This window comes from Mustela putorius, unplaced genomic scaffold, assembly GCF_011764305.1.
Source record: "Mustela putorius furo isolate JIRA1106 unplaced genomic scaffold, ASM1176430v1.1 tig00003899_pilon_pilon_pilon, whole genome shotgun sequence".
Lineage (NCBI taxonomy): Eukaryota > Metazoa > Chordata > Mammalia > Carnivora > Mustelidae > Mustela > Mustela putorius.
In genome coordinates, this window is record NW_025422048.1 from 5478973 (window position 1) to 5504450 (window position 25478).

Sequence of the window (25478 nt, forward strand, 5' to 3'; positions counted from 1 at the left end):
TCTCCCCTTGACCATCCTCTTTATCCCTGTGTACATGATTACAATGAGCAGTGTGTCATTTCTTTCTCAATCTAGAGGAGCTGCATCCAAGGGCTTTCTTGAGAGGTGATAGGGTTGAAATATCTGCTATGAATTACACAAAAGAGAAGAAAAACATTAATTTTAAACTTGCACAATTTTAAAACCGCCCAAGGAACAGAGATTAATATTCAGAGATTATTTTAGGCACAGGAGATCCAGTTTTTTTGTGCATGAAATCAAACAAATCGGGCTTTGACTTTGATTCGAATTTCAAAACACTTCTTATAAATGGTTGCTAACATCTCTATTTGGGCTGCAAGAGAGCTATTTTCACTTGAACTACATGGTATATAATTGAAGTCAGAGTTGTAAATCACTTGGCCATCTGTCCTTAAGCTGTCACAAATCATACATGGAAGAGCATATGTATAATAAAAATAGACTGACAAACTTTTTAGGGTTTACATGCTTCTGAGTTAATTAATCCTCTGTCCTACACATTTCCGAGATTCTCCAACAATATGTTTGATGAATCGGTTTAATTACATGAATGGGGTGTATGTGCATGCGTATGTTTCACAATGTCTCTATTACAAATCCAGAGGAAACCATGCAATTGACTTAACATTTTCACTTAAAATGAAAATAAATAATTTTAATCACATACAGAACCAAGATCTATTGGCCTCATTTTATTCATCTGGTTATTAATGTTGAAAATAGATATTAACATTAACAGTTATGATAATATCTCACATTAATCTTAATGAAGATTTATGTGCGTATACATCACCCTTGCATTCCACAAAGATGCTGCAGGGAGCAAATGCTTTAGCGACTGCGGCTGAATGCCAATTTCAGAGATGATTTCTCAATGCTAACACCAACATAAAATCTGACCTCAGGAAAGGTACATGATTTCTCTGTGCCTCGGTTTCCCTTTTTATGTATGTGTGTTCTTGTGTGTACACTGAAGTATTGGAATGGCTTATAAATGAGGATGTGCCAAAAGGCTGAAGTTGCAATAAATGAGAATATAAGCATGATGGGGTGCCTGGGTGGTTCGGGCAGTTAAGCCACTGCCTTCAGCTCAGAGCATGATCTCCAGGGTCCTGGGGTCGAGCCCTGCACTGGGCTCTGTGCTCAGTGGGGAACGTGTTTCTCCATCTCTTCCTACCCCCTGCCCATGCTCTCTGTCTCTCAAATAAATACACAAAATCTTTTTTTTCCTATTGTTTTTAATATGGCTTTTTAAAAACATTTTTAATTAATTTATTTATTTTCAGCATAACAGTATTCATTATTTTTTCACCACACCCAGTGCTCCATGCAATCCATGCCCTCTATAATACCCACAACCTGGTACCCCAACCTCCCATCCCCCCGCCACAAAATCTTTTTTAAAAAAATAAGCATGATCATATCAACAAGATAGGTAGATCTTAAAACCTCCCCCAAAAGTTTATTAAGGTTCTTGAGGGATTTTTTGCCAGCACTGGGAACGGGCTAGTGATGCTATTTCTGCCTGGCTGGAGTCTGTGGAAATCAAGTGTGGTGCAACTGTGTACTACAAGTATTTTCAAGGATGTAATGTGCATTTAAAATTTAAGTCCCACTCAATGGAGCCCCAGAACAAATAGTAAGACAGTGACTACAAAACCCCAAAAGGTCCCTATAGCATCGCAGCCCCTGCAGGAAGGAACTAAAGTTTCCCTTCAAAGCTTTTTTTTTTTTTTTTTTTTTCCCCAGATTCTTTGTAGATGCACCATGTGCCTGTTTCAATAAACAACCAAGTACGTGCTCAGGAAGCCCGCTCTCACCTCTTAATACAAAAAGCCCCCAAAATACACATAATGTGAAACTATCCTTATCACCAGATGGACCGGAGACAAGAGCTGGTCATCCAGCCCACACAAATGACTACATAGCCGTGTCAACTGCCTCAGCGTGAGCCCACAAAGTTAAATATAAAGTGTTGTGCACCTGCCACCCTTGGAGAAGTGAAGACTCTAGGTCGGGACAGGTGGCCAGCAAATAACAGCCGTGGTTTGACTATTTTGCATTGGAACCTTTTGGGGGAGGTTTTTGAGAGCCCAAAGGCAAGCCAGAACCCGCTGGGACCAGAACACAGCTGGGAGACCAGCTGTGTGAACTCTGGCAGCCACAAGCACAAAGGGAAAGGCTCTGGCTCACAGGCCATGTGGGGACAGATGCTCACATTTGGGCAAAGGTTTCACTGGCAGCTCTCTGCCCCTGCTCACTGCCCCGAGCTGACAGGGACAGGAGCTCCACAGAAAGCTGCCCCACCATAACAGGGGAGAGCAGGGGGTTGTCCGTGGAGGGAGCAAGGTCCTGTTCCACCCCTGCAGTGCCTTTTCAACTTACGGTAGGACTCCCAGACACAACTTGTTTGACCTCTCCCCTTTCACCCTGAAGCCACATGCTCACAAGCTATAAAAGTATGAATTTATGATGAGATCGAATCTGACCTGAGAGAGTCACGTGAATTTCACATGGCCCTGACTGAGAACCTAGGTAGTCATATAGCTACAGGGTTCCACATTGAGACAAACCCAAGGATTGGCATTATCAGGTTTAGAAATCCCTGGAGATTACTTAAACACACACACACACACACACACACACACAAGGATATATATTGTTTGGTTCTAAGACTTCTTGATATTTGTGATAGAAGGAAATTATCTCTTGAAAACCCAAATGATCTCATATGATATGTTTCAGTGTTAATTCCTGGAAGTAGACATATTATTTTTTAAAAGAACTTCTTGGGGTGCCTCGGTGGCTCAGTCAGTTCAGCATCCAGTTCTTGATTTCAGCTCAGATTGTGATCTCAGGGTACTGGGATGCAGTCCCGAGTCAGCTCCATGCTCCTCGGAGAGTCTGCTTGAGGAATTTCTCTCTCCCTCAGACCCTCCCCACCTCACTTGCATGCACACCCCCTCTCTCATGCTCTCTCTCTTAAATAAATGAATACATCTTTTTTTTTTTTAAGATTTTATTTATTTATTTATTTGACAGAGAGAGACACTGAGAGAAGGTATACAAGCAGTGGGAGTGGGAGAGGGACAAGCAGGCGCCCTGCAGAGCAGGGAGCCCGATGCGGGACTCGATCCTAGGACCCTGGGATCATGACCTGAGCCGAAAGCAGAGGCCCAGTGACTGTGCCACCCGGTGCCCAAATGAATACATCTTTATACGCAAACAATGAATCTTGGAACACCACATCAAAACCTAATGACATACTCTATGGTGATTAACATAACATAATAAAAATAAACAAAATAACGTTTTAACAAATTTTAAAAAGAGAGAGTGAGAGAGAGAACTTCTTAGCAAGAAGAAGACAAAAGTTTCTTTTCCAGGCTGTGGAACGACTATGAGTTTTATCTGAACCTTGAGATCAAGTAATCACTAGAGGCTGTACTGGGTTTGCCATTAGTCCTCTGTGTTGTTCCAGGGTGCATGAAAGGTGACAGTGGCACCATCAGAGGCTTCCCTGGAATTGTACATGCTTCCATCAGGCCAAATTTCATTTTCGGGCCATGGAAGGCAGAGTACCACTAAGTGACCACCACGGCCTTCGTAACATGTGCCGTCTTTACTCTCCACTACACTGACCTCCATGCACACTTCTTCTCAGGGACACTGTCTGCCACCAGCAGCAATCAAAGATATTTCTGATTGTTTTATATCACATTGCTTAGTAAGTAGGGAAAAAAAATTAACTGCAGGGGAAGTGAATGCGATTTTTTCAAAAGCTGAAATGCGTAAAGTAAAAAGCACATTACAGTTGAGGTATGGAGTGATTTCCACTTTCTGACATTTTATTTCAGATGACAAATTGGGACAAACGCCTTTCTTCTCTGAAGAGCTGAATGAAATTTTCAGTTAAGGGGAGTCCATTCCCTGTTCAGTGTAAATGTATTCAGAAATCCCTTCTACTGCATCCAAAACAGAGCCAGAAGATTTATGTGACCTGACGAGCCCATCAACCCCACAGAAAACCGTGGGAGCCCTGCGCCTGCCCCTGGAGCCCCCAGGCACGCTGTGACTGAGAACTTCAGAACTGTGGGCCATTCCAGTTTGTTGACCTTCAGCAAAACATGCCCTTCTTGAGGAGACGTGGGGGTGGTGGGGAAGCTTCTTGAACATCCAATGGCTCTTACAAAACAACATTTTGATGAGTTGAATGTAAATGAATCAGAAACATATGGATTACATTTCCCTTAAAATACACAGGGGTCTCGGAACTAAAGAGGGGCCAAGGCCATGGGGCAACATGAATTTGGGCTTTCCCTGGATCCAAAAACAATTTGAAAATAGTTCTTGACAAGCAGCAGACCCAGAATACGGCCTGGCCATGAAGAGACTTTATACATTTGAAGCATCTCAGATGTAAGCTGGTTTTATATCATTTTTTTTCCTTTAAATGCATAAGTGTGTGGGGCAGCTGGCATTGATTATTTTACTGTTTTTAAAATAAAGAGTGTTTAAAAGAAAATAATGACATAAGTTGTTTAGACAAAACAGTCCTCAACCAAACAAAAAGTCTAACCCAGTAAGAAGGGTTGTTTGTATAGACTGGGGAGGGAGGTGGAAGAGAGTATCAGGACCACCTAGCTTAAGAGTTTAAGTTTCACAAAAGCCTAGAATCTTCAGCTAATTTATGTATGCACGCATCTGTACATATATTTACACAGACATGTATACACGATATACGTGCACAGGTGAACATTATTATTAACTTCCTCGTGTCTCTGAAGAGCCCATCCTAATATCATTAACTGATGCCACATGCAGGGACACAAGGGACTGTTCAAATCCCTCCCTGAGTTTTTAAGCTCTCTTTTTCTCATTTACTTTTTTTGGTTCATTTTGTAGTTCCTTTTGCTTTGTATTATGCTCATGTCTACACGAGTCAAGACATTTCCTACAAACCAAACTGATTTCATTAAGAATGTGTTTTCAAGACTGTAGTATTTATTCCATGGTGTTATAAAACAAAGAAGAGTAAGATGCCTGGGTTTGATTTGGAAAACACACAGAAAGTGAGTGGGTAAGAGGGAGATGAATATACCTTCTCCATTGTGAGGATGTTAGCATCTCCCTCCTGACCCAGAGAAGAGCTAAGCCACTTCTGTAACAAGCATGTCAATAACCAAATGGAGTGTGGTCCCAGCACCGAGCAGGAGTGCACGAACGAAGAGGTTTGGGAGTACAACGACCAGCTTCATCGTGTCTAGTTAGATAAAGGCACCATTTAAATGTCAATGCACGGAAACCGTAATTAATAGGCTCCATTTGTTGAGCTCACAAATGAGGCAAGAATGTATTGGACACTATATGTGTTGGTGGATCCCCATCGTTTAATTTTTTTTTTTTTTTTTTTGAAGTTTGGGGCATCGATGCTGTTTTTGTTGTCTGCCGCACTTGACATTACGGTACCCTTCCTAGTCTCCCTCTCACCATAGTCCTTCCCCCCAAATCAGGCAAAATATTGTGAGCCATACATTTCTAAACTGTAAAGTAAATATAGTATGATCTGACTGGGGCTTTATTTTCTGCCAATGCCAAGCCCGAGATTCGCCGCCAGTGCCCTATACCACAGCTTTTCTCCTATGGGATTTTAAAGTATCATAAAAACTCAGCAGTTGAAACAACCTTAAAGGTCATCTAGTTCAACTTTTATCTACTGCAGGGATCCCCTCTACAACCTTCCTGATAAGGGTCAGCCAGTCTTAAGTTAAACACAAGACATACACACTCCCCTACCTGAAACTCCACAAAGTAACCTCCACTCGAGTAGAAAGTGACCAAGCACCACCTGCTACTCCTTCCTGTCCCCATCAAAGGTCGGTCACCTGTCGGGTCAGTGCTGAGGGCAGAGGACAGTGGCTTAGAAAGGTTTCGGCCCATAGTTATGTGTAACTTTCTTGCGGAAGAGGTCGACCAGTTAAATATGATGGACTTCATAACACAAGGGCCATTATCTATCACCCACACTGGTAGTCAAGGTGACTCTCTAGAGAAACAGCTGGCAGTGTTCGGTCTTGTTAGCAAAATTCATTCTCCAGGGCCAAGACTCGACCAAAACAAAACGGAATCGCAAGTCTCCTTACTAGGCTAAGCCCCCAGGTGGAGTCTCTGGTCTGGATTCTAAACTAAATATTTATTTAAAAGAGCCCTGGGTAGCAAGAAATTATTCCCCTTAGGATGCCCCACTAATAGCAGTGACAATAAGGTGTGAAAAAGTTATTTTGTAAGTTAGATTCCTTTTGGCACGAAGAATTCAGGGCTTTATGGTAAATCCATCAATTGTGCAGCCTGGGATGTGGTTTGATGAACACTGACTGAAAGAAAGTCTGCGGTAATCAACAATGTAGTGCCGTGTCACAAGGTCTAGGTTGTGACTTAAGATCCCTCTGGTGCAACAGGTGGGAATGAGTACTAGACACCGAAGAAAATATTCGAGGTAGCAATGGGTCAGCCTAGCCTCCTGACAACCACAAAGAAAGCCAGATGCCCCATGTCGTATGTTTCAACAAATGACTGATGACTCAAGCCCTTTCAGAATGGTGTCTTTGGAAATGTGGTTCCGGCCAGATCCTGTTTCTCATGCTTGCCCCCTTCACATAAATCTCCAGCGTGGATCAACCAGAGCAGGGATACCAAAGGGTAGACTGAGCAGGACTGGTAAAGGGGTATCTGTTTTTGCCATCTGAAAGAGGGCCATAATCCCTGCAGCTGGAAGGATCTTCAGAGGGAACGTCTGCCCAACTCTCCTCCTGCTTCAAGCATTTCATGGTCGGACTCCAGGGGCCATCTCTACAATGGCCACCACGAGATCCCCAGTGCCTGGCCAATGGGAGACACTCACAACATGTTTAACAATTGAAGGAATGAGTGAACGTCCTACTCCACAATTCAGAAGACGAAACACTTAGGATTCATTCATTCATACTTAGGACTCATTCATTCTTGTGAGACAAAGTGAAGATCCCAGCAAGAAGAAGAGGGGCTTTTCCCACCATCCAAGTAGTGGTTTGCTCAGAGGTGACCAGTATGGAGTAACACCTCAAGACTTGTCTCTGAGGAACTGTGTTATTACAGTGCAGTGTCACAGGATCCGGGTTCGAATCGGCCTCGACGCCTACCTATGTGATCTGGAGCAGACGGCTTAGCCTCTCTGGGCCTCAATCTCCCCACTGTAAAAATGTCAGTAATAAACATGTCTACTACCTCACAGGGTTACTGGAAGGTTTAGCAAAGTTCACGCTCAGAAAGCGGTCAGAGGGTTGTCTGATGTGCAGTTGCTGCTCTATACATGGGGGCCACTGCCTCTGCCAAGTGTGGGTCAGTATGGCACCCACGTTCAACATTAGTTATTTGATTCCTTCTGGAAAAGTTCCTGTTAGTCTTCCGATCTGTTCAGATTCCCATATTGTGGCAATTAAAGGAGAAGCTATCCAGAGGGAAGTTTGTGTGTACAAGGCAGAGGGCCTCCCCCTGTTCTGTCCACCCTAGAAACAGAACGAGAGCCTTTGGGGCATAGCCATCTCCCACCTGCGTTTCAAGGCAGGGTGGCTATGAATCTCTCAAAGCAATCGTCCCCAGGCTGGGGCATTCACCCTGAGAAATGAGAACACAGTGAACACAGGAGGGCTGTCCTCAGACCCAGGAAGGGCTCAGGCAAACCGAAGAGATTACATTTATTCCGCATAATCTCCAGGGCAGAAATATAACCCATGTAGGATGGAATTAGCTGCCTCAAGAGGTATTTTCATTCTCCTCCAGTTTTTTGAGACTGGCAGACGCTGGGTACCCACTGGCAGGGATATTGAGAAAAGGGCTCTAAGCCCTTTAAAGACCTCCTCAAGCCTGAAGTTCCGAGACCGCAACTGCTCTTGCCAATCTCGCATTTCTCGAGAATCAAGCCACAGCTGCCTTTATCATGGTGCCCGCACACCACTAAGAGGAGCTCAAATTGATTCATGACAATTGATCATATTTCTTTATATATTTTTATAGCTTTTATGATTTTTACATTTCAGTTTTTAAGTGGGAAGTATCATTATTAGGGGAAAAAGAGAAAAGAAAAGAAACGTGGCTCACAGAGAGCTTGAATTCTCCTGTCAATAAACAAGGAAGGGCGGCAGAGTATCAGGACTGATGCTAGGAAGCCTCCCTCATCCATTATCTGTTGATGGAAATTCAGCCTCACTATTAGACACCAGAGATAGAAACAAGTGTGGCTTAAGTGGCCGAAGCAAAATGCCTGGCATTTCCCGCATCTTTCCATTTTCTTAAAGAAGAAGATCGAATAATTTGAGAACTTAAATACAAGAGGATTTCTCTGATTCTTCAAGTTGGTGGGGCATAAATCTCTATCAGCTGCAACAGTTTGTGACCTGCAATTTGGAATTCACTGAAACACTTTGCAAGATGTCATTTCTGCCCTTTCTCTTTTTTTTCCTCAGAGAGGAAACGGAATGGTTTCTTCAACACTGTTTCAAAATAAACTTATGAAGGGCAGAAATTATTTTATTCCCTTTAAAAAATATTTTATGGGGCGCCTGGGTGGCTCAGTGGGTTAAAGCCTCTGCCTTCAGCTCAGGTCATGATCTCAGGGTCCTGGGATCGAGCCCCGCATCTGGCTCTCTGCCCAGCATGGAGCCTGCTTCCTCCCTTCTCTCTCTCTCTGCCTACCTTTCTGCCTATTTGTGATCTGTCTGTTAAATAAATAAATAAAATCTTTTTAAAAATGTTTATTTTGGGGCGCCTGGGTGGCTCAGTGGGTTAAGGCCTCTGCCTTCGGCTCAGGTCATGATCCCAGGGTCCTGGAATCGAGCCCCGCATCGGGCTCTCTGCGCAGCGGGAAGCCTGCTTCCCCCTCTCTCTCTCTGCCTCCCTTTCTGCCTATTTGTGATCTCTGTCAAATAAATAAATAAAATCTTAAAAAAATGTTTATTTTGTCTAATCTCCTCAGTCTTCCAGGTAGCTGCCTCATTCACTACAACCTTTTAAATATTTCTCTGGTAAAATGCACAAACAGTCCTTAGGAGAAATTAGTTAAATGACTCCCAGGAAGCAGCATTGTTTTTCCCCTTTTGAAACACTGCTCTAAGTATCCCAGCTCACTAATAAAGGGTAAACAAGTCTGAAAATTGTTCAGATGTAACAGATATGATTAAAAAGAAGATAATGAAAAGGACAGCGATGCTCATGCTGTCTTTTTCTAAATGCTATTAGACCTACCCAAGGAAGTCAAGAAAACTGAAACAATTAAGCTGTTTGAGGAATAAATGTCAACAATTTGAAAGATGGTGACAACAAGGTAAGGGAAAGAGGACAGAAGGTTGTATAATTCATTTTTATTTTTTAAGTAATCTCTACACCCAGCGTGGGACTCAAACTCACGACCCTGAGATTGAGAGTCATGAACTCTATGGATGGAGCCAGCCTGGTGCCCTCTCTGCACCCCACCCCTGAGGGCTGTGCAGTTCAAAGCAACATCAGGCTTTTCTTGAAGGCTGCTAAGCTCTGGGCATCCAAAGAGAGGGGCCAGAATTCCCAGAGGAGGCAGGAGCACATTCAAGGGTCATCAATACACAAGCCAATTCAACTTGAACGTTTCCAACCCCCAATCCTCCCACCACCACCACTACCAAGAGGCTGCATCGGGGTTGGAATAAACACCCATCTCTTGATGATAAAATAACATCACAATTACATTCAGGAAATCCAATGAACTCACACATGTTGGTTGCATGACCTTCCAGCTCCCCAACATCACTCATCTACACAAGTGAAACTGTGGTCATTTCCAATCTTGTACAGCACACAGGGAATGAAAGGAAAAACGAGACGAAGAAAACACCTGGAAAGATGGCTGTAACTTTAGGATTGCACTTTCCCTTCTTTTTGTGTCTCTGTCCGTTTGACTTTTCATTACTGGTATTCACTCTTCTGTGGTTTTCTGGTTGTTGCTGTTTAAAAAAAAAAAAAATGGGTGCTTGGGGCACCTGGGTGTCTCAGTGGGTTAAAGCCTCTGCTTTGGCTCAGGTCATGATCTCTGGGTCCTGGGATCAAGTCCCGAATCTGGCTCTCTGCTCAGCAGGGAGCCTGCTTCCCCTCTCTCTCTGCCTGCCTCTCTGTCTATAAATAAATAAAAATCTTTTAAAAAATGGGTGCTTATGAAATAAAGAGAATCACATTAACCCCAAGAACCTGGACCATTTTTGTGTCGTCAGATGGTCACTTTCATTCAGTTAGGTCTCCCCCTCTCTAATTCTTATGAGCAATATGAAAGAAATAACTTAATTAAAGCTCAGTGAAGATTTATGAGTAGACTCTCTTCCCAACTTCTCCCCCTGTAGCTGGGTGAGGCCGCTTACGTAAAACATCTCTGAGAAATGCCATGAGCCATGAAGTTTCTGACTTGCATATCATTTATGATACCCCCTGGGGAGCAGGCACAGAACCTCATAAGGTTCTCATTACAAACAGGAATGTGCCAGGGCCAGATGCACTGGGGGCTGTCAAGCTCTGCAAACTCTCCCCCTGTGAAAAACTCATAAATTTTTCAGAATATATTGCTTTTCCCCTGAATTTTTATGATTACGTTTAATTTAGAGAAACTTAGCCCATATTTCATCATATACCTGTTTTTAGGAGTTATTTGATGTCCGTGAAGTTCTATGAACTTTCTACTAATCGTGTTTTTTACATCTTAAAAATATAAGCCCACATATTTCCGGTCAGCCATGAATGTGAAATCCTTCCTTTCCTCAAATTTTGGTAAGCGACTGCAGACCAAATAGATTTCAAAGCTTTTCTGTTGCACAAACTCACCTCTCCACCTTCCATTAAGGCAATGAACCTAACGAAAGATTCCAGTAACAGCGATCGGAGTAGAAAATGTTGTCAGGTCTTGGCACAACAATTGAATGTGGGATCACGTTGTAAGGATCAGATGGATGTACCTCCTGGAACAACCACTACCCCAATTCATGGTCCAAGGGAAAGACACCCTAACCCCAGGGTCAAGAGTAAAGGCATGACCACAAGTTGGGCTGGAATGAGGCACCTACGTGAAGTTTAGTGGTCTCTCACATTTTTACTTTATAATAATGTATATTCCAGGTCTGAAAATTTAACCAATCTCTAATTGGTTACCAACCAAAACTGAAATGTGTTGGCTCCTCATGCATTAACAGGGGTGTTGTCTATAAATCTCTCCATCTGCTTCACTGTAGCTGTGATAGTTCTTTTTTTTTTAAGATTTTATTTATCTATTTGAGAGAGAAAAAGAGCATGCAAATGAGCTGGGGGAGGGGCAGAGGGAGAGGGAGAAGCCATCTGCAGGGGAGCCGGAGACGTTGGGCTTGATCCCAGGACGCTAAGATCACAACTGGAGTCAAAGGCAGATGCTTAACTGACTGAGCCACCCAGGTGCCCTAGCTGTAGTATTTCTTAATACTACACCCGAATCAGAAAGACTTGCTCACACACAGGAGGCAGGGTAAGGATGATACGGTCTGGTCTCATCTGCTGAGATATGAAGCAGGAGACGTAAGGATCCCACTCTCCCTCCAAACATTTAGGAGAGAAATAAACTACAGAGTCAGATGTAATCCTGTGCTAAATCAGATTATGAGAAGCAGACAAAATCACAACTTTATTCAATGTGTCATTTATCCCGGGTGACTAATGCGTTATTTGTATGAAGTTAAAACTGAGCATTGAGAAACTACAAAATAAATCAAATGCCTGACTTTATGTAATTTTAACAGACAGATCCCATTAGGATTCTACTATGCATAGCTGTTGGTTAAAATCATTGACCAGTATCCTTATAAATTAATCAACTGAGGTAATACTGGCTTGGCTGTCATCATTTGGTAGTAATCAACATTTAGAACTCACTTCAACTTTTCAAGCCCCTTGAAACAGGTTCATCAAATTTCTATTTTTTGCTCAAAATATATAAATAACTGTGATTATTTACAAAAGCCTGAATAGTAGACATGTGCCGCTTCTGTCAATTTTCAATGACATTAGAGTGTGCACTGGCATTTCATGTATTTCTGGGAAAAATCCTAATGAAAATCCAAAAATAATGGTCTTCATCATTCTAGATGGGAACTTCTACCACTTGCGGTCTGAATACATGCGCACTATTACAGAACTTCAAAACCAGCTGACCAAAATGACTTAACTATAGGAAAAGGGACCTAGTTTATATATGATAGTTAACTCTTTAAAAAGTTCATCGTGGGGCATGCCTGGGTGTTACCCTCAGTTTGTTACCCTCAGTTTGGGCTCAGGTTGTGATCTCAAGGTTGTGGGATCGAGCCCTGCATCCTTCTCAGCGCTCAGCAGGGAGTCTCCTTGAGTCTCTCCCCCTCTGCCCCTCCTCCCTGCACTCTCTCTCTAAAATACATAAATAGATCTTTTTGAAAAAGGTCCACTGTGGCTCGTGCCCTTTTCCTGGATCTTTAATATTCAGGCACTTTTCATTTCTGATTATGAGACCTAATTTATTAAAGACTCATAAGTACCTACTGTCTCTCTTCCTAGTATGTATCTTAGTATCTGATTAATTGAACTACTTGGGGGTTTTATCTGCACTTAAATGTCTCAGATTTTCTCAACACCATTTATCTCTTCCTTAATGTGTATTTTGTCACCTTTAATTTTACACAGAGAAAACAATAAAAAAAAAATTAAAGGGTTTTTGTCCCCAAGACTATTTTTTTTAAAGATTTTATTTATTTATTTGACAGAGAGAAATCACAAGTAGATGGAGAGGCAGGCAGAGAGAGAGAAAGAGGGAAGCAGGCTCCCTGCCGAGCAGAGAGCCCGATGCGGGACTCGATCCCAGGACCCTGAGATCATGACCTGAGCCGAAGGCAGCGGCTTAACCCACTGAGCCACCCAGGCGCTCTCCCAAGACTATTTTTAATGCTTTAAAGTTGCCCATCAAACTATTTTTTAAAAGCTTTTAATTTTAATGCCAGTGAGTTACATACAGGGCTACATGAGTTTCAGGTGTACAATATGGTGATCAACACTTCCATACCTTACTCAGTGCTCGTCATAATAAGTGTGTTCTTTAATCCCCATCCCCCACCTTCTCCCCTCTGGTAACCCTCCATTTGTTCTCTATAGTTAAGAGTCTGTTTCTTAATTTCTCTCTTTCTCTCTCCCTCTCTCTCTTTTTCTCCTTTTTCTCCCTCTGCTTGTTTAGTCTCTTAAATACCACATATGAATGAAATCATGACATTTGTCTTCCTCTGACTGACCATTTCACTTAGCACTGTATTCCCAAGCTCCATCCATGTCATTGCAAATGGCAAGATTTCATTCTTTTGATGGCTGAGTAATATTCTGTCTTCTTTATCTACTCATCAATCAATGGACACTTGCAAATGACCTATCTGATAAAGGGTTAGTATCTAAAATATATGAACAACTCATCAAACTCAACACCTAAAATACAAATAATCGAATGAAAAAAGTGGGCAGAAGACACAGACAGACATTTCTCCAAAGAAGACACACAGATGGCCAACAGACACAAAATGTTCCCCATCATCCATCAAACTCAGACATAGGTGATCCCAATTCTGTGAAGGCAGGGGTAAAAACAAACACCTATCTTTTGGGGTTGCTTGTTCAATAGAGATCATGTGCATAAGGCACATGACATGACACTCTGTAAATGCTGATTCTCCTACCTTGACTATCGAACCATCTTACAGAACATATGGAAACTTTTCTGCACATCCTTGGGATGAAACTGAAATCTGAATCCTCCAGAGGCTTAAATAGAAAATGTGCTCAGTCTAAAAATATATGTTAGGAAAACCCAAATCCTAGGTTAGCCTGCAAAGCAGAAACTATTTTTTTTAAAGAATAAGAAAGATAAAATAAACAAAGCATCTGGCTCACAAAGTTGAAGGTGTGTGCTTCCCCCCCTACTAGACAAAAGCCTCATCCAATCATGGTAATAAATCAAGACATCTTTTTTTTTTTTTAAGTCAGCATAATTACTCTTACAGCATTACTATAGATACTAAATGTAGGCATAACTTATGGGAAAAAATGCTATATGTAAAAATCTAAAATTGCAAACTTCATAAGTTTAGGGCTATTTGGGAGGGATTATTCACATCAGTAAAGAATTCCCCCACAGGATTCTTGGCAAGCAAGGTGCACATATAGAGTGTTTAATTTATAAAACATTAATAAGCATGCTATTTCAAAAATATATCTGTTGAAGGTAAGGCAACTTACCTCCCTGTACCTACCACTCTGCCTGACCTCTGTGATTTTAGTTCTTCTTTTAGACCTCATTCTTGCAGCTCTAAACTATCTCTGTACACATTTGACCCCAGAATGCATTAAGCAGGTTCTTGTAGATCAACCCATTTATTTATTCAGCAAAAGTCACTAAGCACCTACTGTGCACTAGACAAGGTTCTAAGCAGTGCAGACACACTAGTGAATACAACAAACAAAATCCACACCCTCCTTGAGCCCCTGTTCTTGTCAAGTTTGATTTAAATCCAACTTTACAGATCAGTACAGTTCCCTGCCAAACACCTAATCTGTTGCTTACATCCAAGAGGAGCAGAATCTTTCCGTCTCTTGCTGTCCATATCACGTCAGTTACATGTTCCATTTGGTTATGGTCTCAAACCCAACCTGATTTGTAAATACCAAAGTTGCAATGACAAAGATCTCACCACGCAGGGCTTGCCACTTCTCTAGCCTCTCTCTCAGGGTATCATCACTGGTTAGCAGAGAAGCCAAAGATTCATGTGGCCCGATTTCATTTCAGCTGTGTGACCTTGGGCAAGTCAGTGAACTCCTATATCCCAATCTCCCCACCCTGTAAAACTGGGAAATCAGATAACACAAACCAGAGCCTGTTACACAGGAAATGTTAGCTCTGCTTATTACTTTCACTTGAATTTTGATTACTATGGCTTCCCACCTACACTTAAAATGTTGAGACCTAGAACAGTGCCTGAATGAATCGAACAGATGAACGATGGTGCACCCCAAATGGATCAGACACTAGGAATACAGAGATAAAAGCCATACTCCCATCCCTCAAATCAATTTCAGTATGTCACAAATTTGTTCAGGGTGTTATGGCAGCACTGAGTGGGGAGGCTAACTCGACAAGGCTGGAGGGAGTTCAGTGGGCAGAGGAAGTGGGAAGATGACAACTAGTGGCTCCCCAGAGACACAGCTGAGATTTGAGGGATGAGACAGTCAGAAAAAGAATTATTTGGTGGTGAAATGACTAATCATAAACAGAGCTATAAACCCCAATTAGATGGCACCAACTCACACTTTAGAGGAAGGAAATGCAGAAATCAAAATATTGGTACCTACTTTCCTGAAAAATGAGAGCATTATTTGTTTAAAATGGAGAAAGAACAAAAGAAGGGATCTATTTGGGTGTATCTCGAGAGCCAGAATACATGCTTCTTTTGAAAACAGAGATGTTGTTAGCATTTGGGCCAATTTACAAACATTAGTTTCAATGGATTCGAGAAAACAATTTTCATTTGGTGTTTATTTGAAGAATGTTCGCATGAATATTTCCATAATTCAGAGTTCTGTCTCTTGTCAAGAGTTCTGTGCTTAGGGCGCCTGGGTGGCTCAGTGGGTTAAGCCACTGCCTTCAGCTCAGGTCCTGGGATCGAGTCCTGCATCGGGCTCTCTGCTCAGCAGGGAGCCTGCTTCCCTCTCTCTCTCTGCCTGCCTCTCCATCTACTTGTGATCTCTCTCTGTCAAATAAATAAATAAAATTCTAAAAAAAAAAAAAAAAAAAAGAGTTCTGTGCTTGTCCCCTTCCCCCAGCAAATGGTGGTCAGAATACACATGGCAAAACATAACTTCAGTAATCATGTGATGAACGTGAGCTACTGTCAAACCAGAGAACTCAGGGTCCAAAGTCATTGTTTAACACTAAGTGTTGGCTACTCCTGGTCCTCCAAACAATCCAAATTTCTGGCTTTCAATTTGGATTGTGCTAATGGTACTCCAGAGAGTTTCATGGATCTCCGGGCTCCCTGCTCCCTCTACTGCTCCCCCTGCTTGTGCTCTCTCTCTCTGTCAAGTAAATAAATAAAATCTTAAAAACAAAAACAAACAAACAAAAGGGGGTTCCTGGGTGGCTCAGGGAGTTAAGTGTCTGCCTTCAGCTCAGGTTAAGATCCCAGGGTCCTGGGATCGAGACCCACATCATTGGGCTCCCTGCTCAGTGAGGATTCTGCTTCTCCCTCTCCCTCTACTGCTCCCACTGCTTTTGCGTGTGCTCTCTCTCTCTCTTCCTGTCAAGTAAATAAAATCTTTTTTTAAAAAAGTTTCATAGGCCTCAGTGAAGAACACGTTTTTTTTTCCTCTAGCTCACAGTCTCGCTATCTCTGAATTCTTATTTTATTTCTATCCATAATATACTATCTCCCCGAATCTAGTTCTATGTTCCACGGTCAACTCAGCAGAACCAGAAGGTCGTTTTTACATCCCTTTCAACTCCCCTAAAAGGGACTGCCTCACAAAGCACTGGGCACAGAGTAGGTACACAGTGGAAACAGTTCTCAGTAGAGTTGACCAACACGGGACCACGGCATGAGGCCTCCCAACCCAGCCGTATCACTTACCCAGTGTATGTCCTTGAGCAAGCCATTTTTCCCCATCCTCTGCCTCAGTCTCCTCATCCATCCCATGAGGAGGCAGGTTTGAGGGACTGATTCATTTCTACATCCAGAAGCCAAGACTTTTTGCCAGCAAATAAATAATGGCAAATTGATGAGACCTCGCCATGATTCCATGGCACGTAATCAGAAACATCCATCATCCCGAAATTTAATTTAGTTACTATGGCCATGCCGACCTGGCATGCAAACCCCACCAGTCAGTTCCTTTGGAAAATTAATGTATTTTAAAAAATTAGTTGACTGTCATCCTGAAAGGAGAAGTAAAGCTTCTGTGAATGCATTTTTCATCAGTCACTAGATAGCCAGGTCATTATGTACATATTACCACAGTCAGAAGGTTAAACTGAGTCTGTAACATGCTCCTTCTGGCAGGTTGGTTTGATCAAACCATGCTAAGAGATCCAAAGACCAGGGAGACATCGGACTCCTCAGAAACTTCTTCCTCCAATGACTGTTAAAACAGACACCGCAGCGGCAGTGTTACGATAAGATAAGTAGGTTTTTACCTTTTGATTTATATAAAAAAATTCAATGCTCTTTCCAGAAGATATGTCGCCTATAGAACCCAAAATTCGGACTCCAGTCATAGAGTTTAATCAAGGCCACCAAGCGAACCAGTATCTGCTACCGAGATCTGGTTTCCACTGATGGAAGATGACAGACAGTACAGAAAATTCTTATTTGGAAATGCAATGAAACGAATCATTCTTCATAGGATGAAAGTAATGTGGCTTTTTTTTTCTTTTCCTTTTTTCCCCAGCAAGAGGAACATTAGAAAAATAAACAGATGAGTGATTTTGAGTTTGTAATGAAAGCCAAACCTGTTTCCTTAGCTTATTTCCCAATGTGTGGCTTTTATACCTTCATCTACGAGCACAGGCCTATTGAAGAACCAAATCAAAGATTACTTTAAATCACTGGCTGATTTTCTTTTCAAATGAAGCAAAATGCACAGGTATATAAAAAAAATAGCATTCCATAAACCAAGCAATCCATAATCAAAATCAGATTCTAGCTGTAGTGTTATTGTCAGCTCTGCTTAAATCATGCCATTTTATTTAAGCCCTCAGATAATTTTTCTCAGCTCAGTAAGTAGGTGGATGTTAGCAGCTAAGGTCATCGAAAAGATTTACTTTAAAATAAATTCAACAATTCAGAGCATTGGCCTCTCCACAGTGTAAAGTGTGCCTTGCTTTGAACATGCATATAAAATTTCATTAAAGTGCAACATAAAAGTTTTACATTAGAGGAACCTAGTGCTGGACCTTTGTTTAACAGTCATGATAATTTATGGCATGGATCTGCTACAGTTAAGTAGAAAAACAGCCTTCTCGTGATGAAATACAAGTCATGAAGGCTGAAACTCAAGGAAAGCTGGAGGAATCCCAACCTCTGACCATTCAGTTCCTTCAGATTTTTGTCACACATTCTTCTTTAACGTTCTCCGTACGGATTGAGACACAGTACTAGTCCGTTAACTCCCGTGCTCAGTACCTTAAAAGTTGAGTTTTTCAGTTTTATGCATATCTTGGAATTCACAGAAGTTCTGCTGTTTTTTTTTTTTTCAATCACACCAATAAATAGCAAAGTTTCTAATTTTGCCTCTTACTCTTAAGCTTCTTTGGTAACAATTTTTATTCCTGGTTACATTCTGCAAAAGAGACCAGACTGGCTAGGAGACCTTCAAAAAGATTATAGACAAAACACTATCAAAGAGGCAGAGGGCCAGTACTATCACCAGGATTTACTGAGCAACTATCTTTGAAAGATACAAGCATTTGCATAGGTCCCTCTGAGCTGATGGGCTCTAACATCAATCAACGGATGTTTATTGAACACCTATAATGGGAAAGGCACTGTGCTAGATGATGTAGGAGGGTGATATACCATTCCCTAGGAAGCAGTTTGGATATTTAAACATAAACGACTTAATACAACAGCAAGTAACACAGTGAAAAGAGCAATAAACACAAATCCTAAGATCATCCACTTACTGTGTAAACTTAGGCAAGTCATTTAACCTCTCTGAACTTCAGTTCTCTCATCTATAAAATACAGCTAATAATAGTGGTCCTGAGAAACCCACAAGGTTAATGTAAGGATCAAATCAAAGAACAGATGTGGAGGTTACAAAGCTTTAGAAAGAAATGTTATCCACCTCAGGCTCCCAGCTTTGAGGTTCCAAAACAACCAAATATCCCATGGTCTTCTTTTTGTTCAGGTATCAGATCTTCAAAATTAAAGCATTCAAATTTAAATGGACAGTTCCCAAGGATATGTATATATATTCTATATATATTCCACATATTATATATATATTATATATGTGTATACACACACACACACAAAAGAAGCAAAATTCAAGTCATATATATATATATGTGTGTGTGTGTGTGTGTGTGTGTGTGTGTATATATATATTTATTTTGCGATTCACATGTTTTCATTAAAGGGGCATTCACCAAAGAATTGCTAAGAGATTATGTAAGTACACAAACTGTTCTTATTTTATTTAAAAGAAAAAAAGCAGAGTTCCATGGTTAGTCAATTACATGCTAATTCCATAGTTGTTGTTGTTGTTGTTGTTTTTTACACCAGTATGGTATACATAATCCAAACCATTTGTTTCAATGGCAACTAAGGGCACAGACCCACACAATAATAATAAAAAATAGGCAATGAGGTTCTGGGGAAAGATACCTGAGCTGGAAATCGGGAGGTGTGGATTTCTGACCAAGCTCTACTACTAACCAGGTTGTGTGAACTTAAGTGAGTCAAACAACCTCTCTAGAGCTGTTGGCTCATCTGTAAAATGGGAATGACAGCTGCACACCCTAATTTATAAGGACCAAATGAAGTGACACACAAGAAAGTATTCCACATGTTGAAAAGGCTCAGACAAAATGTCAGTTGTCAACGGTATGTATGGACTCTGGGGTCAACTCCATCTCAAGTAGAACTTGGCCAGCATCACCAATGCTAGTGATTCCATTACTTCATCTGTAAAATAGAGATCGTAACAGGTCCTGTCTCATAAAGATGTCTGAAGGATAAAGTGAGATTGACTATTCAAAGCACTCACTGATGCCCGGGGCACAGACTAAACACACAAATAATAGTAGCAGCAGTGGTGATGTATTCTAGAATACACAGGTGAAACACACACACATGCATACACACACACTGGTCAAAAGGCTTGCTCAAGTTGTGGTCTCAGGTTCTTTAATCAGCAACACATTCCTTCCCGCTATCAGTAAACAAGTTCTTAAAATCTCTCTTTCTTTATCCCACAACAATCAGAAAAAGAAAGACAAAATTAAAAGTAAAAAATGTTATCACTGGAACAATGTTTTGTCTACATGGCTACAGGCTAATCAAGGATATGGCAGTTTCACTTTCCGAGGTATGAGCTACAAGCTCATAAGGCTACAGCTTCTAGATGATTCCAGAGATGGCCATTTTATTGGACCTTTACGATTTTGAAATTACATGAAACGTATACAAATTTTGCAAGCAAGAAATAGTCTTAGCTAAGAATAATGGGCATAAAATAAAGGTTCAGCACATTAAAGCCATTTCTATTCAACAATAATTAGCATGTTTAAATACAATATAATTTTTATCCATCTGCAAAATGTTTAAATGTTTGGAATCTCGTTTATGTCTATAATGACAGATTCATTTTTAAGGCAGTCATTTTCAATTTTGATTTGTAGATTTTAAAGTTATTAAATGCTTGACTGAATCATTAGCAAAACAATTCATGTATCATTAAACTGATTTCGAACATGAGATCATTTTCTTTCTTGTCCAATAGATGTGCCTTTCTAAGATGTACAGAGATAGCTTTTATTCTTTGGGGATGTTTGCAAGGGGCAGGGGGCGGGGAGGTGGTTGTAGAGGAGACCTTTCTTATCACGCTAGCTAACTTCACTGCCTCCCATCTAGCCTCCCCAGACACTCCCTTAAAAGACTCAAACCCACAGGCTTCCCTGAATGAATGCATGGAAGGCAAAGAGAGGGGAACCAGGAGAGAGAAATGGATGCAGGTAGAGAATGAGAAATCCTGGCAACCTGTAGTCCTTAGTCAAAACAGGACCCTGCCAGGGGGCCTCCACGTTCCTGCTACCCCACCAGTCCCAAGGCTGGCGCAGGTTGTGTACCGCCCCCCACCTGCCAGACACCTTCCCATCCATAACCAGGTCTGGGCCACTCTTGCACACAACTACAGCTACACAGGCCTTGCTGGCGGCCAGGCTGCATCTGAAACAGTTCACTTTTGTCTGGAGACCTGGGTCTCCCCCTCCCCCGCAAAGTCGAGGCCAACAGGGAAAAGCAGGGGCTGCTGGGGCAGGCCCCCAGGGGCTCCTTCCCCCTCTGCCCCACACCCTTCCCCCAGGAGAAGAAGCCTGGCCTGCACATGGCCCCTTCGCAGCCTTGACAGCCCCACGCAGACCTTTGAACTTTCTATTTATATAACAGTTTAGTGAGTTTAAGTCTCTTCCTGTATAACTGCCCGTGTGCAAGCTGGCCTCTAATGAGGCTACTTGTGAGCCATCGCTTAGAAACTACAAACGATCCTTCGCAGCCAGGATGCAGCCACCCTCCCCTCGGCTTTGCCACCATCTTCATGAGACTTTTTCCACAGTCTGATTTTGCTGTTGTGGTGGTTTGCTTCTCATTTTTGGTGTGGAACTCTGTGGTTCCTTTCCGTACCTGTCTGTCCTTTCTTGTGGTTTGTTGTTGGTGTTTAATAATGAAAAGAAGATAAACTTCCCCCAAAAGGACCTTGGCCTGTCACAAAGCGATACCTAATCAATATGGGGCAGGATGGGCAGGGAAGCTCCCAGGACTGACAGGCTGCACACTAGGTAGGTCCTCTGATTTTGCTTTTATGCCCTCCTAAATGGGGATTAATGACATCCCCCCGGTAATAAACAAGCCTAAACCTAGCTACGGGATCTCCGGACACCTCAAGAATTCATTTACTGGCTAACCACAGGCAAACCTATAGGATCACATAAACAATCACATTTCATTTTTGTCTTCATCTTTTTTCATTTTCTTTTAAGAGCAATGGTGTCTTTGGTGCACACAGACAGACATGTGCACACAGGCAGACATCTGCACCTTCCTCTTCTTTCACAGAATGGTTCATATTAAATTCATACTCAGGCAAACAGCGCTCCTTCATTCAACAATCTTAAAGAACTTGTGCTTTCGCCCTTCAGTCGAGTCCAGAACACAACGTATTAAGATACTCGTGCAGTTTGTGAAATCCAGGGCTATGTTCCTTTGGGCTTGGAGTGCTCCCAGACCCAGCGCGGGAGCACACTGCAGTGTCATTCATGCCCCATCCTTCCCATTTGCATCCATCCCGACAAATGTGTGTTTAGAAATGAGCATGTACTTTTTTGTTTACTGTAGTCGAGTGTTTGCAAATAACACATATGCCTGTGTATGTAAATTCTTCCTTCATTAAGTCTAGGTAAATGAGTTTATCTTTTAGCTAGCTTGATCCATTTGTTGTCAGACATCTAGGGCTGCGGTAGACAGAGCTCAGAGTTTGCTGTTCCACAAGTGAATGTTGAGAAAAGATCCAATGTAAATGAGACCCTTAACTTGGCTGGCGCCTGTTTCCTCCTTGGACCTCTTGCGAGGCAGGAGCAGAAAGGATGCCAGCACTCTAAGCAGCTCCTTACTCCCCAGGAGGGGCAGTGAACATATAACGAACATGTAATTGGCATGCTCTAGATGTCCTCAGAGTTTGGAAAGGTACAGATTTCCATTCAAGACACTATCAAGTTTTTTAGTTCATCCGCCATTGTCACATTTATGTTCCCTTTTTACAGGTGGTTGTGGGGGGTGGTCAAAACAGATGCACAATCCTCATTACAAATGTTTACACACAGATTCATAAGGAAGTTTGCCCCTCACAATCACACAGTAAGAAGGAGAAATCTTCCTGGTGCATGGGCACAGAGGGAAAAGGCCGGCTTATTTATGCAGATGTGTTACATTGTTACATTGATTCACCCGTATTTCACATCATATCTGCGGACTGTCCAAGTCTGCGTGTTTCCTAACTGATGTGGCATAGTTACAGAACTGGAGGGAAAAAGGTTTTGGATTTTCCTTAATAAAAGAAAAAAAAAAAGTCCCCAGATTGGGGGGAATGTGTCTTTCTGAAAAAAGAAATCACAAGTGTCCATCCTCTTTAAATATACAACTGCATGTTTTCGTGTTTTAAACTGAAGTTAAATAATATAATAAACGTTTTTTTAAAAAAAAGCCTAATACCTTGGAAATGTTTAACATTTGAACTACACCCACGAAATCAATTATAACAACGTCTGTTAAATTAATGATGTTACCCACACCATATATTAGGCAAATTGTATGCAAATAGTAATGCGTTGGTTATCAGCTGTCTGCAAAATAAATTAGCGAAGCAGAGTAAAGGCTGTTTGCAGGAGCGTAATATTTAATTGAGGACTAATTTTATTGTGATCTTTACTTTTAAATAACAGCATGGTTATTAAAAATTGTAATATCGTGTTTTTCTGCAGGGCTGATAAAACCCTGCATGGTATTAAAAAAATGCCTTACAGATTAATACTGATACAGCGTAATTTGGTGGCTTCAAGGATTTATCCAGAATTGCTGTAAAAAAAAAAATGTATTTAAGTTCTGATGATCTTGGATTTGCAACTAAAGGAGTCACGATTGGCATAATGAAGCTATTGGCTAAGAGTATGACCCTTTTCTAAAGAAGGAAATTGCCTAAAATATCACATCAGCAAGGGAAATCCTTGTAAAAATACACAGCAGTCATAGTCAACGGCTGCCAGCAGTTTAACATTGCAGAAGATTTCACACAATCGGTGGGTATGGTAGATTATCTTAACTACATTTAAAAAGGCAATAAGCAAGGATGCAATTCTAAATTGCTGCAGTCGCATCCTGTCCCCACCACCATTCCCTGGGCTGTGTGTGGGGGGAGGGGGGACAATTGATATGTTAAAATGTTGTGACGGATTAACAATAATAACGCATGTGGCAGAAGATGGAGTTTTTACAAAAGTTAATAGATATGTATATCGCTATTTATGCACACGCGCGCTCACAGCATGCAGTGAGTAACAACTTTCAGGCTCTCCAGTCACCTTTGCAGCATCTTTCAAAACCTCTGAGCGTCAAGTTTACGGTATTTTGGGAAAAGCTGACTAGTCCGAGCTGGCCACAAACCTGCGGCTGCCTCCCAGTGGGGGCGGCGGACAGGGGTCCAGCCGGTCATTACACGTGCGTACACGTTGGGGCAGCGGACTTCGGGGGCCAACTTCAAAAACCCTCAGTCTTGAAAGCTAATGCTGAAATCGGCCCGGACCCGGGGTCCCCCGCTTGCTGGCCCCCCTAAGCCACCAGGCGCCCGAGAGCGGGTAACTTGGGCTGAGCGAGTGGAAGGAAAGGTGTGCGCGCGGCGCGGGGAAGGAGGTGGCGGCGGCGGCGGCGGCGGCGGCGGCGGCGGCGAGGGAGGTGGCCGCAGAGGAAGCCGAGGGAGGCCGGCGGCACCTGGCCGCCGCCCGTCCCTGCTGCCGGCCGCCGGCGCTGGTCACCTGGAAAGTTGAAGCATTTGGGGCAGGCAGGATCCGGTGCGCCGGGAGGCCGGCGGGGCCCGCGGAGCGCAGAGAAAATCCCCGCGGAGGTCGTGCGGCTCACCCGCAGGCGGCACGGGCTCCGATTCGGGCCAAAGGCAACTCTTTGCACTTGAGGTGCCAAGCGACGCTTTCGGGACCGTCATCCCACCCCCGGGCCGCACCTCCCCCCCTCCCCACCCGGGCACCCCACCGAGGAGTCGTGGCGGCGGGGCCAGCGGTGGCTGAGATCAAGTGGGAGGGCGTCTGGGGCGCCCCCACCACAGCCCCGGCTCCTCTTAACAAAGGCGAAAAGCCCAGCCCCAGCCGGGGGACCTGCGTACCGAAGAGAAGGCAAAATTCAACACCTACCACTGCTGCTCCAAGTCCCAGTCCCTGAAAAAGTCGAATAGATCCATAGCGGCCGGGCGGCAGCGGCGGCGGCGGCGGGCGGGCGTCCGTCCCTGCTCGCGGCGGGTTGGCGCGGCTCTCGGCGCGGCTCGCTCGCGGCTCTCGGCGGCCCGGCTCTCCGGCCCTCCCGCCCGGCTAAAAGTGCCCAGGCCGCATCGGCGGCGGCGGCGGACGCCGGAGGTGCCGGGTCCTGCGCTCCGGAGCGGCGGCAGCGGTGGCACCGGGCGGGCGAGTGCCCGGTCGCCCGCTCGGGTCCGCTCGCTCCGCGGCTGCCCGCGCACCCAGCGCCCCGACGCTGCGGCGGCAGGCGCAGGGGGCTCGGGCCGGAGGGGCCGCCCGCCTGGCGGGCTGCTGGCCGGCGGCGGGGGCGGGATCGGCGGCGGCGGGGGCGACCCGGGCAGCGGCGGCAGCCGAGGCGGCAGCGGCGGCGGCGGCGGCTGCACAGGCGGCGGCGGCCGCGGCAGCATCACACACTTACACACTCACAGGGGGCGGAGCCTGGGCAGCCCGAAGCCGCGACATGGAGCCGGCACGTTATCGGCCCCGGATCTGGCAAGGGCTCGCTGTGCCCGCCTGCGCCGCCCGGGACCCCCCTCTGTCAAAATCAGCTGGTGGGAGCGGCCGCGGAGCCGGGGCCCCGGGCCCGAGC

General features: G+C 43.5%; 1 protein-coding gene across 4 annotated transcripts in view; it reads right to left on the reverse strand.

The window, feature by feature from the left end:
- Positions 1-25219, reverse strand: part of AFF2 (AF4/FMR2 family member 2) — a 453773-nt gene extending 428554 nt beyond the window's left edge. For all 4 annotated transcript variants that reach the window (XM_045068128.1, XM_045068126.1, XM_045068127.1 and 1 more), the window contains exon 1: positions 24791-25219. In XM_045068128.1, coding sequence (XP_044924063.1) covers positions 24791-24837 — 47 coding nt within the window. In that variant the 5' untranslated portion in view covers positions 24838-25219. The remainder of the gene's footprint in view (positions 1-24790) is intronic.
- Between the last annotated feature and the right edge of the window lie 259 nt (positions 25220-25478).